The 12,695-nt window shown below is 40.5% G+C and overlaps 2 protein-coding genes across 3 annotated transcripts; both read right to left on the bottom strand.

Annotated features, from left to right (window-relative positions):
- Positions 1 to 337: 337 nt before the first annotated feature.
- Positions 338 to 5,155, bottom strand: tsg101b (tumor susceptibility 101b). Its single transcript, XM_076997574.1, has 10 exons — positions 4,940 to 5,155; positions 4,764 to 4,851; positions 4,582 to 4,647; positions 4,283 to 4,446; positions 3,957 to 4,083; positions 3,578 to 3,638; positions 3,281 to 3,369; positions 2,931 to 3,133; positions 2,217 to 2,456; positions 338 to 1,637 (listed from the first exon to the last, which is right to left on the bottom strand). The coding sequence occupies exons 1-10, from the start codon at positions 4,979 to 4,981 to the stop codon at positions 1,548 to 1,550; spliced, it is 1,170 nt and encodes a 389-aa protein (XP_076853689.1). The 5' UTR covers positions 4,982 to 5,155; the 3' UTR covers positions 338 to 1,547.
- A 1,128-nt stretch (positions 5,156 to 6,283) lies between these two features.
- On the bottom strand, positions 6,284 to 11,637 carry hrasb (HRas proto-oncogene, GTPase b). 2 transcript variants are annotated; one of them, XM_076997592.1, is made up of 6 exons: positions 11,272 to 11,637; positions 9,289 to 9,422; positions 8,933 to 9,111; positions 8,677 to 8,836; positions 8,303 to 8,426; positions 6,284 to 7,648 (listed from the first exon to the last, which is right to left on the bottom strand). In XM_076997592.1, exons 2-5 carry the CDS (start codon positions 9,397 to 9,399, stop codon positions 8,307 to 8,309), a joined length of 570 nt encoding a protein of 189 aa, XP_076853707.1. In that variant the 5' UTR covers positions 9,400 to 9,422; positions 11,272 to 11,637; the 3' UTR covers positions 6,284 to 7,648; positions 8,303 to 8,306. The 2 variants fall into 2 exon arrangements, with proteins under 2 accessions (XP_076853707.1, XP_076853703.1); XM_076997588.1 differs by having other exon boundaries at positions 8,299 to 8,426; positions 11,272 to 11,615.
- Between the last annotated feature and the right edge of the window lie 1,058 nt (positions 11,638 to 12,695).

The raw sequence follows: 12,695 nt of genomic DNA, 5'->3' as shown, positions 1-12,695 counted from the left end.
TCTGTGAGCCATTCTCTGAGGATATACTTATGTCGGCTGTTCTCTCTGTGCATATATATCTGTGAGCCATTCTCTGAGGATATACTTATGTCGGCTGTTCTCTCTGTGCATGTGAGCTGTTCTCTCTGTGCATATATATCTGTGAGCCATTCTCTGAGGACATACTTATGTGAGCTGTTCTCTCTGTGCATGTGAGCTGTTCTCTCTGTGCATATATATTTGTGAGCTGCTCTCTCTGTGGATATATTTACATGAGCTGTTCTCTCTGCAAGATGCAAATATTTCATTTACTCAAAACATAATGACCAGAGAACATATGTGAAAGCATCTAATGGCATAATATAAAAATTGTCAGCCTTGATTGATCATACAAGGCTGATATTTTTATTAATATATATCTCCACGGATCAAAAAGAAGCAGTAATAATTTTGTGTACCCTTTAGAGAATAGGTCTTCATGTTATTTTCAAGTATTTAACAAAATCAAAAAACATTAAATCAAAAACATTATGTACATGTCATAACAATAGTATTATTATTAACATTACCATCACTACTAACTGTAGTGTTAAAGCAATTAAAGCACAAGCAATATTATGCAACATACACTGATTTGGATTTTAGTTATATTTAGTAAATTGCCTACCACGCAATTTTTTTTTTAATCAACAACTGAACACACCCCCCCACCCCAAAAGCTTTCAAATTTATTTCAAGCCAGAAAATAACTTTCTTCCTATTTAGTGACCACTTTTGATCAATGAACATGTCACAAACAGGTATGCAATCATTTATATAATAATAATAAAATATATATTCATCTACATGATTCAGGGTATATCTAACCAGGATGCACTAAAAAACAACGCATACAAATTGTCAGAATAATATGTGCGTGTCTATCGTTATGTGAGGTTATTGCAGACTGATTCATCTTTAAGTGCTTTGACTGGCTGTTACATTAGACTGGGTGTTCTGTTGTAACAAACATGCTAGCATGCAAAGTTTAGGTGGAACATGAAGATGCATGAATGTTACAGCAATTAAGGCAAAAATAAACAAACAAAAAAACCTTAAAGAAAACAAGCAAACCCCCCCACCAATTAAATCCTTCATTTTGCAACCATTACAGTAGTTGATATATTTTGTAATTATCCCATGTTAAAGGTGCTGTTACCAAATGACGGATTGTCAAAACAGTAAAAATCATATGAAAAGGTCACTTCATATTTATATTCATAGCAAAGAGAAAGTCAATCTTAACTATTGGGTCATAATTCAAGATTAACGATTCCAGGAGGTCCACGCCCCTAAACCTCAAGAGGAAAGTCACATTTTTCAAAGCTCCAATATTCTTTTGGTTATAGAGACACTTGCCCCAATCGAGAGTGATTTATGACATAAAAGTACCGTGCTGAATCGCCGACAGTCTCAAAGCCTTCAGCAGATGTTTCATTGTTGTGGGAAACCTGGTCCTTGTTTTGTGGGAAAAGCCACAGCACCCATGGCAACTGGAGGTGTACAGGGAGCCCCGCCTGATCCGGGACTCAGCAGAGGTCGCTAAGGCCGGCGGTTTTCCTAGCCTTCTGCATCAGCGCTCGCAACTGGAACTGCTTCCGTGAGAGAAGCCGCACATGCTGCCAAATAACAGGTTATTTAAAAAAAAATAAAATAAATAATAATAATAACACTTCAAATTCTGTTTTGTACCATCACCCTCCCCCGTCCTTAATCATCATCAGTCCTGTTTCAGAAACTTTACTGGCTCCCCTTAAAAGGCTGTACAGACTACAACGTTCTAATCCTCACTCAGTGGATTGGCCCCTCCCACCATTCTGACCTCCTCTCTTACCTTACCCACCCCCGCCCCCCTCCAATCCCTCCACTGCTAATCTTCTTGTCACTCCCCCTTTTGTCCATCTTCGGTTGGTTATTGGGCCTTCAGTCACATGGCAAGCCACTTATGGACTGGTCTCCCCTCCACACGCAAAAGATCTGAGCTTTGTTGCTGTGTGTTGTCTGGTTTGCTACACAACACTTCACGTTCCCTCTATTCGTAATGCATCCTTGAGTTTCTTGAAAGGAGCATGAAAATGGATTATTTGTATTTATTATCCCTGACAACAGCCAACAACATGAGCTCTTCAGTGGATGGAGAAAAAAAGGCTGGGATGAACAAGAAAAGGGAGAAACAGGGGGCTGATATAGAGACTGACCTTGAGGAAGACGTCCAGGTCTATGACATCTCTGCGCAGAGCCTCTCCCAGGTAGAAGATGGTGTCCTCTATGGCGTTCTCCTCAGCATACAGGCTCAGGATCTGGCGATAGAGTGGGGCTGTGGGCACAATGAGGTCATCAATGTCGTTGTTCTCAGCGCGGTTCTCCATTTTGTCCAGAGCAGCTGTCAGCTCCTCGTCTTTTTGCTTCAGAAGCTCAATGTTTTTGTCCACATCAGCCTGGTAAGAAATGGAAAGTTGTTGAATGCCATGCTGTGATGAAATCCCCCTACCTCACCATTCTTACTCACTACTGTAAGTAAGAAAAAAAAAATCACCTTAGAAATCTGTAAAATGCAACCAAGTCTTTAACAGGGTCACAAGTATTATGTATTATATATATATATATATATATATATATATATATATATATATATTGTAATACTGCAATGTAATTTTCTGCATTATAGTCTAACCCAGTTGCTCCAGCCCTGCAGAACACCACTTCTTACACCAATAGCTACACATCCTTAACCATGATTAATTACAAACAATCAGGTACGTCTTAGCAGGGTTGGACTAAAATATTGCAGACACTAGGCTCTCTTGGCACATCCTTATTTAGCTCACTGCCTTCACATTTTACCACCCATATAAAATGTTCAGGTCATGGGGAATGGGCCATTTTCTGTTTAAAAGCAGAAACCATCATACTAGCTCTTGATCCAGCTTGGTGACCATCTCCTCCAGTTTCTGGTGTCCCTTTTTCAGGTCCTCCTCAGTCCTCTTCAGGGCGTCCAGCTCGGCCTGTGACCGGTCCATCTCCTCCTTCATCCTCCAGCGCAACTTGTCGCTCACGGCGGACACCAGGGACGCACGGATCGTGTCCTCTCCGATGGTGGCGTCTCGGCCGGGACCTGGGTCGTGAAAATGCGTTCTCGTGAAAACCTGCACAACCAGATCACCGTGGCAGGGAAACGGAATACGCTAAACTGGGACCGAGGCCGAGTCCTAGCGGTCTGTCATCAATGGTATCGAATTAATTACTGTCCATACTAACATACCCCCAGGAGTAGCAGGAGGGTACTGTGTTGCACCTGATGTGGTGGGGTATCCAGAACCTGCAGCAGGGTAAGGATAACCTTGAAACCCCCTAAGAGAAATACAAGATGAAATGAGAGCTGCACGGTTCTTTGAAGTTTGTCATCATACATCCGCTAATATCACTGAAGGCAGAAACCTGAACAAGGGCTGTAATAAACACATTTTTGTTATGTGTATCCTGACCAACTTCAGACATTAAAAGTAGATTTTAAGACAAAAAAAAAGCAATGAATTAGTCTTCTCCAAGAACACCTTACCCTGGGTTAGGAGAGTGGCTTTGTGGAAATGGAGAGCCAGGTGGGTTTGGCATATAGGAAGCTAGAAAGGAAAAATAATTTGGTAACTCATAACCACATAAAATAAAACTTTTGCCAGTGTCAAGTAAAACAGAAGTTTAAGGTCACAAAACATTTCAACAAACTGCAACAAGCACTGTTGTTGAACTCCATACAAAGGAAGTCATAACATAAGAATGACTGGTTAGTTCCTTCATGTGTGCTATTCATCACAAGATAAACATGAAACAGCAACCAGAACTTTTTATGTGTCTTAATACTCTTATGGAAATTAGTATTTTCAGTTTATACTGAATACATTAAGACCACAAATGTTATCCTGCAGACAGTTTTAACATACGGTTAGGTGGGCCAGCCGTTTGAAAAGCAGAGTACGGTGTCTGTGTCGCAGGCCGAGAGAATACCGGCGGTTCATCTCCAAACACCACAATCATCACCTGGATCAGGCCAAACAAGTCGGACTGTGGCTAAACAAAAAAACAATTTCAAAATGAACAATATTAACAGAGTTCTGCGCACTTGTAAATTACTGTTGACAGTTGTAGACACTTGAGGTCAACTGCTGACGCTATACAGTTTCAACTCAAAAAGCAAATGGTGAAAACATTCTAACAAGATTACAGGGGAAAAAAACAATCATCTAGCCTGGAAAATCATGTCACGTACATGCTTCCATTCATGCAAGTATGGCAAGTAGATTTTTCCATTGGCATCAATATGTTTTCCTGTTTTAATCATCATAGTACTGGTGGGCTTGACAAAGCAGATGGGTGGGTTGTATGGATAGGAGTCAAGCAACCACAGGCATATGGGAATGTTGTAAATATTTCCTGAAAATAAACAAGAAAAGTGAATAAAATAGGGGGGAGTGACCACAAACACAGAGAATGCAATAACGGCGTATGGTAGTACTGTGCTAGTGCCTTTAGACCAGTGTATTGACTCCTGTGATGGATGGTTCATACCTCGGTATGTTACTGGCACAGTCCCCGTAAGACTCAACAGTTCTTTGGTGGAGCCGTCATTGAACACTATGAAGACAAAAAGGTTAAGAAACCAGTCATGTTTCATGAGAAACTTTATCTTTATAATCCTCAAGATATGGTAAATTACACGCTGCTTGGTCGTAACTACAGCTAACGCTTACCATAGCTGTCCATCACGGGCCTCAGGTCTTTGTACTGGGCGGTCACGTTGGTGATTTCCCGCACGGTCAGGTCTCTGTATTTATAAGTCTGTGTAACGGACACATTCAGTTTTAACAAACAACCCAAAATACTCCGTGAAACGCGGCTAGTCTCAGTTAGCCAGCTAGCTACCTACCTTAGACAGCATTTTCCGAAGAGCGTTCTCATTTGCAGCCATGTTGTTTGATATTTTCACCCAATATATATATTTTCACCCAACGAGCTGGGCGTTTTTTGTTGTGTGGTTGAGTAGACTCACACTATAACATCTCTAGTCCTGTACCCACCAACTAATCTGTGCCTCGGCTCCCACACAAAATCACGGAAACCACAGTTATGAACCATTTCCGGTCAGCTGACTAATAGGGCGTGGTTACAGCAGTTCCCTGGGGTTTGTCTAGGTTGAGGAGCGTGTATCGTGATATATTTATATTACCTACGTGTGTCTCAAGAAAAGAAGGTTCTGAAATATTTAACACTTTTATCAATCTTTCACAACATAACTTTACAATGTAAGACATCGTTTAAAGAACTAAAGTGCACATACAGAGACAAAAGTGAAAATTCAAAAACTCATATTTCTGTTTTCAAATGAATATTTCTAAGCTTTGTTGGAAGGTTGTATGTTAAAATAGCAAACTCAATGTTGCTTTACAGGAACCGACCTAGTTGTGAGATTTTGCAATAAAAATATCACCAAACACTTTAATTTAGCAGCAGCCCTCGTAGAGAAACCAACAACTGATTTTAGGCAGTAAGCTTTGTGACATACAAAACTATGACATTTCAATAAGCAGCCAGTCATGTTATTTCATATAGAACTATGTTCCTCCTAACAAAATGAAACAGTTCTGGGCCAGTGCCTTTAAATGATTTGGATTATCCAAATGTGATCTACTGCAGTTGCAACAAATCACTTTGTTTCATAACGCCATTGTGATGAAGTTTGAAGCATTATCTAAATGTGGTTATTGATGTCTTGAGACAGAACCGTCCTTAGAATCTGATGGAAGCAAACCCTATATAAGCTATCCATCAGATGAATTGCTTTTACATCACAGTGACGTAATGCCACAAGTTATCTACAATATCAGTCCTTTAAAACCAATTCAAAGACCATGAGATTGCATTCAACAACTTGTCATTAAGGACTCTGTGAAGAAACACAAATAACAAAAGTAGGTAATTGCAATTTTAAACACTAAAAAGTCATAGTCTCATTTATTCAGACCCCAACCCCCCTTACCAGATCAGTCACATCAGCCCCATCTAAAACTCCAAATTGGAAAAACAACCAATGCGGTGTAATAGGCATCTCAGTAGTATCTCTTAAGTTTATCAGCATACATCATGGCACATGTAACTTGCTGTTTAAGAGTGTATGGTACCATAGCACCGTTGCCATTTATTTCATGCAATATAAGAAATTAACAGTTGCAGCAAGTGCTCATGGCAGAACACTGCTGGGATGTCTTTATGCCAATTTATGGTATTTTTCACCCAGTGAGCCATTTAGAAAGAAGATCAACCTTGCAGGATAGAGAAAGCAGTTACTGCTCTTTATCACAGCAATTTAAAGGCAATGCATCGTTACCGAAGGTGGTATCAGTTAAGTCAAACACATCACCAAGTTATCGTTTCAACTTTTCGTTAACAGTAAGAGTAAATTAGAATAGCTTTGTTTGCCAGTGCAGGTTTGAAAATTAGAATAAATACCCCTAAAATAACAAACCACCCCATTTTCATATAACTTTTAACATTGGAGCACATCATCCTTGTTTGTGAATGGTAGGGCACAAGTTTGGTACAATGGGGAATAGGGAAGTAAAAAAATGACAATCTCAAGAAAAACCATTTACAAAAACACAAGAGACTCCAAACCAAACTACAATGTTTCAACCCTATGCCCTGAGCAGAAATTGAGCACAGTGATGAGTAGAAACAGTGCTTTAGGCTTTTAAGGTTGCAATATGTGCAATTCAGTTAAGAGTCTGCCCTCTGACAAATAATCTACAGGCACCACATTTCAATGCTCCAGAAAACAACATATCACAGATAAACCTTGTAAAATGTTTTTGTCATTAGAATTCTGCTTTTTTCCTGCTGTCATTCAACTAGAAACCAAGGGATAGAGAGGACAAAGAGGATCACTTAAAATGTACCTTCCCCACTTGAAACACAGTCCTATGCCATGTGCAAATTGATGATATACTAGAAGCGTGTTCCTTTTATCACTGTACCTTATTATCACCATTGGGAACTATTGCACTGGAGCTAATGAGATTTTAAGTATATGAGTGAAGAGCCTCTTTGCAAGAGAAGTCAGTAAATATGTACATGACGTTGAGTTAGGGCCCTACCAGCAAAAGGAATAAGAATCAGATCTTTTTTCCCCACATCATTACATTTTGCTAGTCTAAGCATTATCATGTTTGCAAATCCAAGTAATGTAGCAATTATACTCTCATTTGGTCTGTCGACGAAAAAAGCCCACAGTTGATGAGGTGATAAAGCAAGGTTATTTTGTCAGCTACTGTTTCCAGATGAGAGTAGATAGTATTTTAATGTGTATAACATATGTGGATAAGTGTGGCGGTCCTTCAAACAACCCAAGCAAACCCAGTGTTTAGACTAGTCTTTGAGGTAATATTCTTTTGGCTCCAGTAAAGGCCAGAGTCAGGTGTCCCTCAGCAGACAGGTGTGGACTCTTAAATCCACTAGTGCCAACATTAAAAGAGTTTCCTTTGATTCAGTCTGTAGTCCCAACCTATAGCGTGTGGGAGGCATCGCAGTGTTGGAGCAGCGCAGATTTTTCCAAAAGTCCTTTCCAATTGTCACAGGTTACCTGGGAGACGGAGACATTGTGGATGAGCAACCATGCAGACTCCTCACCAGCTACTGGAAGACCTTCACTATACACTGCATATGTTACGGTGACTTGTAAGCACCCCTGGCATCACCATTGTACTCAGTTGAATGGTTGTCCCAGAACTTTAAACGCTTGTATGTTGTGGCAGAATGTTTTGGCCTCTTTCATGGGCAAGTTAGGTTTGGGGGCAGGTGTTACGGTGCTGGATGATTTTAATATACATTTATACAGAAATTACACTTGTAAATTCTGTTTATGCAAGCACTTGTGAATACATTATATACCGAGATATACAGTATATATAGCATATATATGCATTTATATCTGTGAATAAAATATGCAACACCACCTGCCCTTTTTTGCTAAAATAAGTCTTTCATGGAAGAGGCCACTGGAAACATGGCACATTCATCCAAAGAACAAGACAAGCTACCATCAGATTGGTGGTTGGTGAGATCAGTAACCTATATTTGTACAGCTGTATGGAATAGGGGCACTTAATAAACTGGCAATTCTGGGTAACTACACCAATCTATACTGATTGAACAGAAAGAAAAATCACTATTTGATTAATGTGGCCTGTATGGAACTTTTTGACTTTGTTTAAACAGAAAATTTGAGATTACTTGCTTGGTCACGACACCACACAGCGGCAGTTCATGCAGTCTTGGCCGTTGTCATCGGGTGGATTCAGCTTTCTCAGCTTATGCTGTCTGATTTCACGGACAAGTGTGTAAAAAGCATCCTCGACTCCCTAGGCACCAAGCCAGTCCACATTAGTGCAACCTACCACCGCATCTTCTAAACAACTCCTTAGGTATGTTCTTATTGCCTATTCATAATTATATATCTTACACATCTACATACATTTTCTGGCACCGAATATATACCACTTCAAAAATTCTCAGGTTGGTCACAAACTGCACATAGTCATGTACTTAAAGTTAATAAATCAGCTCATACTCATTTTATCTGCGCATTGCAAGACAGCTTTTGAACCTGACCTGTCTCGTCTTGGCAGAGGTTTCAATGTAAGGTATACCATAACTCCGAGCCAATTCTTGGGCTTGTCTGGTGTCCACCGTACGTGCTGGTAGGTCACATTTATTACCCACAAGCACCATGGGGACATCATCAGAGTCTTTCACCCTTTTGATCTGTTCCCTGTGAATCCACACACAAAACACATCAAGCAAAAGACACGCGACACTGACCAGCATTTTCCCCCCAAATAAACACATTGCCATGGAACGCACTAACCTGTACTGGTGGATGTCTTCAAAGGACTTGGTGTTGTTGATGGCGAAGACACAGAGGAAGCCCTCCCCTGTCCTCATGTACTGGTCCCTCATGGCGCTGTACTCCTCCTGTCCAGCTGTGTCCAGGATGTCCAGCAGGCATGTCTCCCCATCAATCACCACTTGCTTCCTATAGGAGTCCTGGAAGGGACAGAAAGGGTAATGAATATAATGCCACCTTCCTTTTTAATTTGGGTACCACATCCTTACACACTACCGAACGGTAGCTACTGTATGTGTATATATATGTATATACAACAATAATGTTATAATCATCTCCAAGCTGAATAAAGAAGAGATGAAGAGATTGGGTCTTACTTCAATGGTAGGGTCATACTCATCAACAAAGTGGTTCTGGATGAGTTGGATGGTGAGGGCACTCTTACCCACACCACCAGCACCAACCACAACTAATTTGTACTCCGTCATCCTCCCGGCTGTAGTAGGAAATGCTGAAATGACATGAAGGTGTGGCGACTAAATCAATGAGATCCTGACGCAATTCTTTAAAGGAACAAGTTACTCAGGCTAACACAAAATTACGGTGGACACCTAAATCGCTGTCAAGAATCTAAGATAAACTTAATCAGTAATCAGAGGTTTTTCCAAGTTGTGATTCTATCACTGGGAAATAATGACAGAATCCCTGATTACAGCAAATTTGGATGCCCCCTGCCCCCTGCCCCACAACAAGTGAGAGCTCTCGACTTTCCTGCAACCAACTCTCCCTGAACAGTGCATAGCAACCAAGCATCTAGCCTTTTGTTGCCATGACAAATGAGGCAACCTTTTTTGTAGTGACGTACGTGAGACGGAAAAAAAGAAAGCCATTTTGGCAGACAAGCGAAACTCTCCTGCTGTCACTGACAGGGTTTTCCCTGTCAAAACCCTGCTGGTGATTTATTAGTAGCTCATGCGGTATGATACACCGCCTGCCAGAAAAACCCCGTCTACTCTGTGGAAACTACCTGCCCAATTTATCATCCGCCAATAAGACGACCGCTGCTCGTCATTTTAAGAATTATTTTAAAGGAATTGTTCCAACACTGTTGTGTATGTAGAAATTGGAATGGGACCCCCCCCCCCCCCCCCCCCCCCACCCCACCCCATATATATATATATATATATATTACACACACACACATAAATACATATATGCATGCGTATATACATACATACATTACATACACATAATATATATGTGTATATATATATATATATATATATATATATATATATATATATATATATATATATATATATATATATATATATATATATGTGAGAGAGAGAGGGCCCCATTCCAATTTAAGGTCGCCAGGTAATTAGTTAGTCAAACTGAAGGTGAGTTCAAACGTAATATTGCTTTCTGTTGGGACTAGTGATGTGTAAGTCAACACGTTTGGTTTCGTATTGTTTTAACTAATACGTCAGAGAAAAGGGAAAGAAACGAAAGAACAAAAGAAAGAATGGCCTGCAATAAAAACGCAACATCCTGAGCACCGCTCCTTCTATTTATATATATTTTATTTATCTATACATCTATATTTATTTCTTTATTCATTCAGGGGCGTTACCCTTCAACAGCATTCAGTAAGTACACATAAGTATACGGCTTCACCTAGCTTACCTCACCGCAGCGGCCTGAAGAGGATTTTGTGCAAGTTTACCGTGCAAGGAAATCATAAACAATATACTTTATTCCCCTCTAAGCGAAGGGATGCAATTTCTATTATTGTTTGCCGTAGCCCATAGCAGTATAAGGGCTCCCGGCCGCAAAGTAAGGACGCAATGAATGACATCAGTCTTATTGATTTCCCTGGTAGGCTATGTAAACAATCATTAGGGTGGATGTGTAGCACCATCAACTAGCATGGGCAGGCTGTCAGCTATAAGCCGACTTTAAAAAGCGTAACCAAACATCAATCATTAGATTATTTATGGATATATAAAACAGCAATCAACGTGGATTAAATATATATTGTTTTTGTCTATTATCAGGAGTCTAATTGTTGTGACTTGCAAATAAATAGTGATTAAAGCCGCATTGTACGTAACCTAGAGGACCGAGTCAATGTTCAAATGAACATAGTTGTGCTTAACCTGCAGGTTACTGCATGTTCTACCAAACTGTAACAAACTATTACACGGCTGTAGCAGACATATGAAGCAGTGATTTGGCGAATTGCTTCGTTCCTGCTGTGTTAATGCTTCCCGAAGCGTTACTTAAAATGCAAAACGTAATGGAACACAATGTCCTGCTGGTGCAGAAACGTGAATAAACTCGACAGGACTACTTACAAAACACGATGTTGGCGTTCCCTTCGAGGGCAGGTCGTGATGTGTAGGTTACCCCGAAGACAAGTCAATAACGTGTCGACAGTTGTCTGAACGGACTTAAAAACCTCAGCCTCGTTGATGCGAACATGCCACCTCTGGATTCTGAGATTTTACACGGTTGGAAATGGCGTTTCAAGCCAGTAACGTCTCCTACAGACTCCGCTGAGCGTGCACGACGGACTACCGGCGAGGTCCGAATGTAACGAAGACACTGAGGGGGAAACGGCGCTCCCGTTACCGCAGCCCACGCCCAAACACAGCAGCTCGGCTCCAGCCCGCCGTCTGCCTTCCGTCCTTTACCACATACTTTAACCACGCAGGCTACCACCAATCCGCACCAATTCCACAAATTTGAATTACTTTGATTTTACTTTATTAAAATGTAGCATCTAAAGGTCGGTAAAATACAAGGTACTGTGGTATACGCTTAGCACGAGCTCATCTGAAAGCTTATCAATTTAGTTTTTGTGTTTGTGCAGTAAATGTATTTTCATGGCAAGCAGGAAATATTTCCTGGGCACCACTTGCCAAGAGTTTAGACATAGTGAGCCCAGCACGAGAACAAAGGTTCACATAATCTAAGGTGGGTTGTAAAGAATGAAAATAAATCAGTATTTTTCTTAGTAGTATGTGTGATACTAAGAATTAGCATCTTCAAATAACATACAAAAAATTAGGAATTGCTGGAGTTATAAATACTCATAGGCTACATGATAGCATTTAATATTTTACCAGTATTTGTGTGTGTGTGTGTGTGTGTGTGTGTGTGTGTGTGTGTGTGGCAGAACGTGTGTGTACTTGAATTAAGTACTTCATATTTCATAGTCAAAATTTCTTCACATTTAAATTTACCCAGCTGTACATCATGTGACCTTCCAGTAGAGTGCAGCACACTCCAGGTTTTGCAGTAACTCTGGTCCTAGGGGGGAGGGGGGCAGTAAACTCATAGTCAGCGATGTTCCCTGGCCCATGGGTTAACTTGCAGTACTGCAGATGGGTTAACTTGCCATACTCCTTGTTCTATTGCCCTGCAGGTAAATGGAAGTTTATGCCTACTACAACATAATTGAAGAAACCTTTTTGTGGCTTTAGGTACCAAGCTATATAGTCCAGCATGTGTCTTCAAACATTTTAAATACAGAAATATTGTGATTCCTGTAATGCAAAAACATTCTCTTGGTGATAACGCATATTTTTCCATCCAGCTATGGCAATAACGGTAGGCCGCAATGGTTACTGGCAGAAAATCAGTTATACTGCCGTTCTCTGAGTCAATAATCCTCACTCCCCATGTCTCCCTTTCTTCTGAAAAGCAGCCTTGCATGTCACATGGTCCTTTGTGTGTCTACCATTTGAGGTTCTCATTGGCTGATCTGCTTGAAAAA

This window comes from Brachyhypopomus gauderio, chromosome 1 (assembly GCF_052324685.1).
Source record: "Brachyhypopomus gauderio isolate BG-103 chromosome 1, BGAUD_0.2, whole genome shotgun sequence".
Taxonomy (NCBI): domain Eukaryota; kingdom Metazoa; phylum Chordata; class Actinopteri; order Gymnotiformes; family Hypopomidae; genus Brachyhypopomus; species Brachyhypopomus gauderio.
The sequence above is the reverse complement of the archived record's forward strand: the minus strand, read 5'-3'. Positions and strand labels throughout refer to the sequence as shown.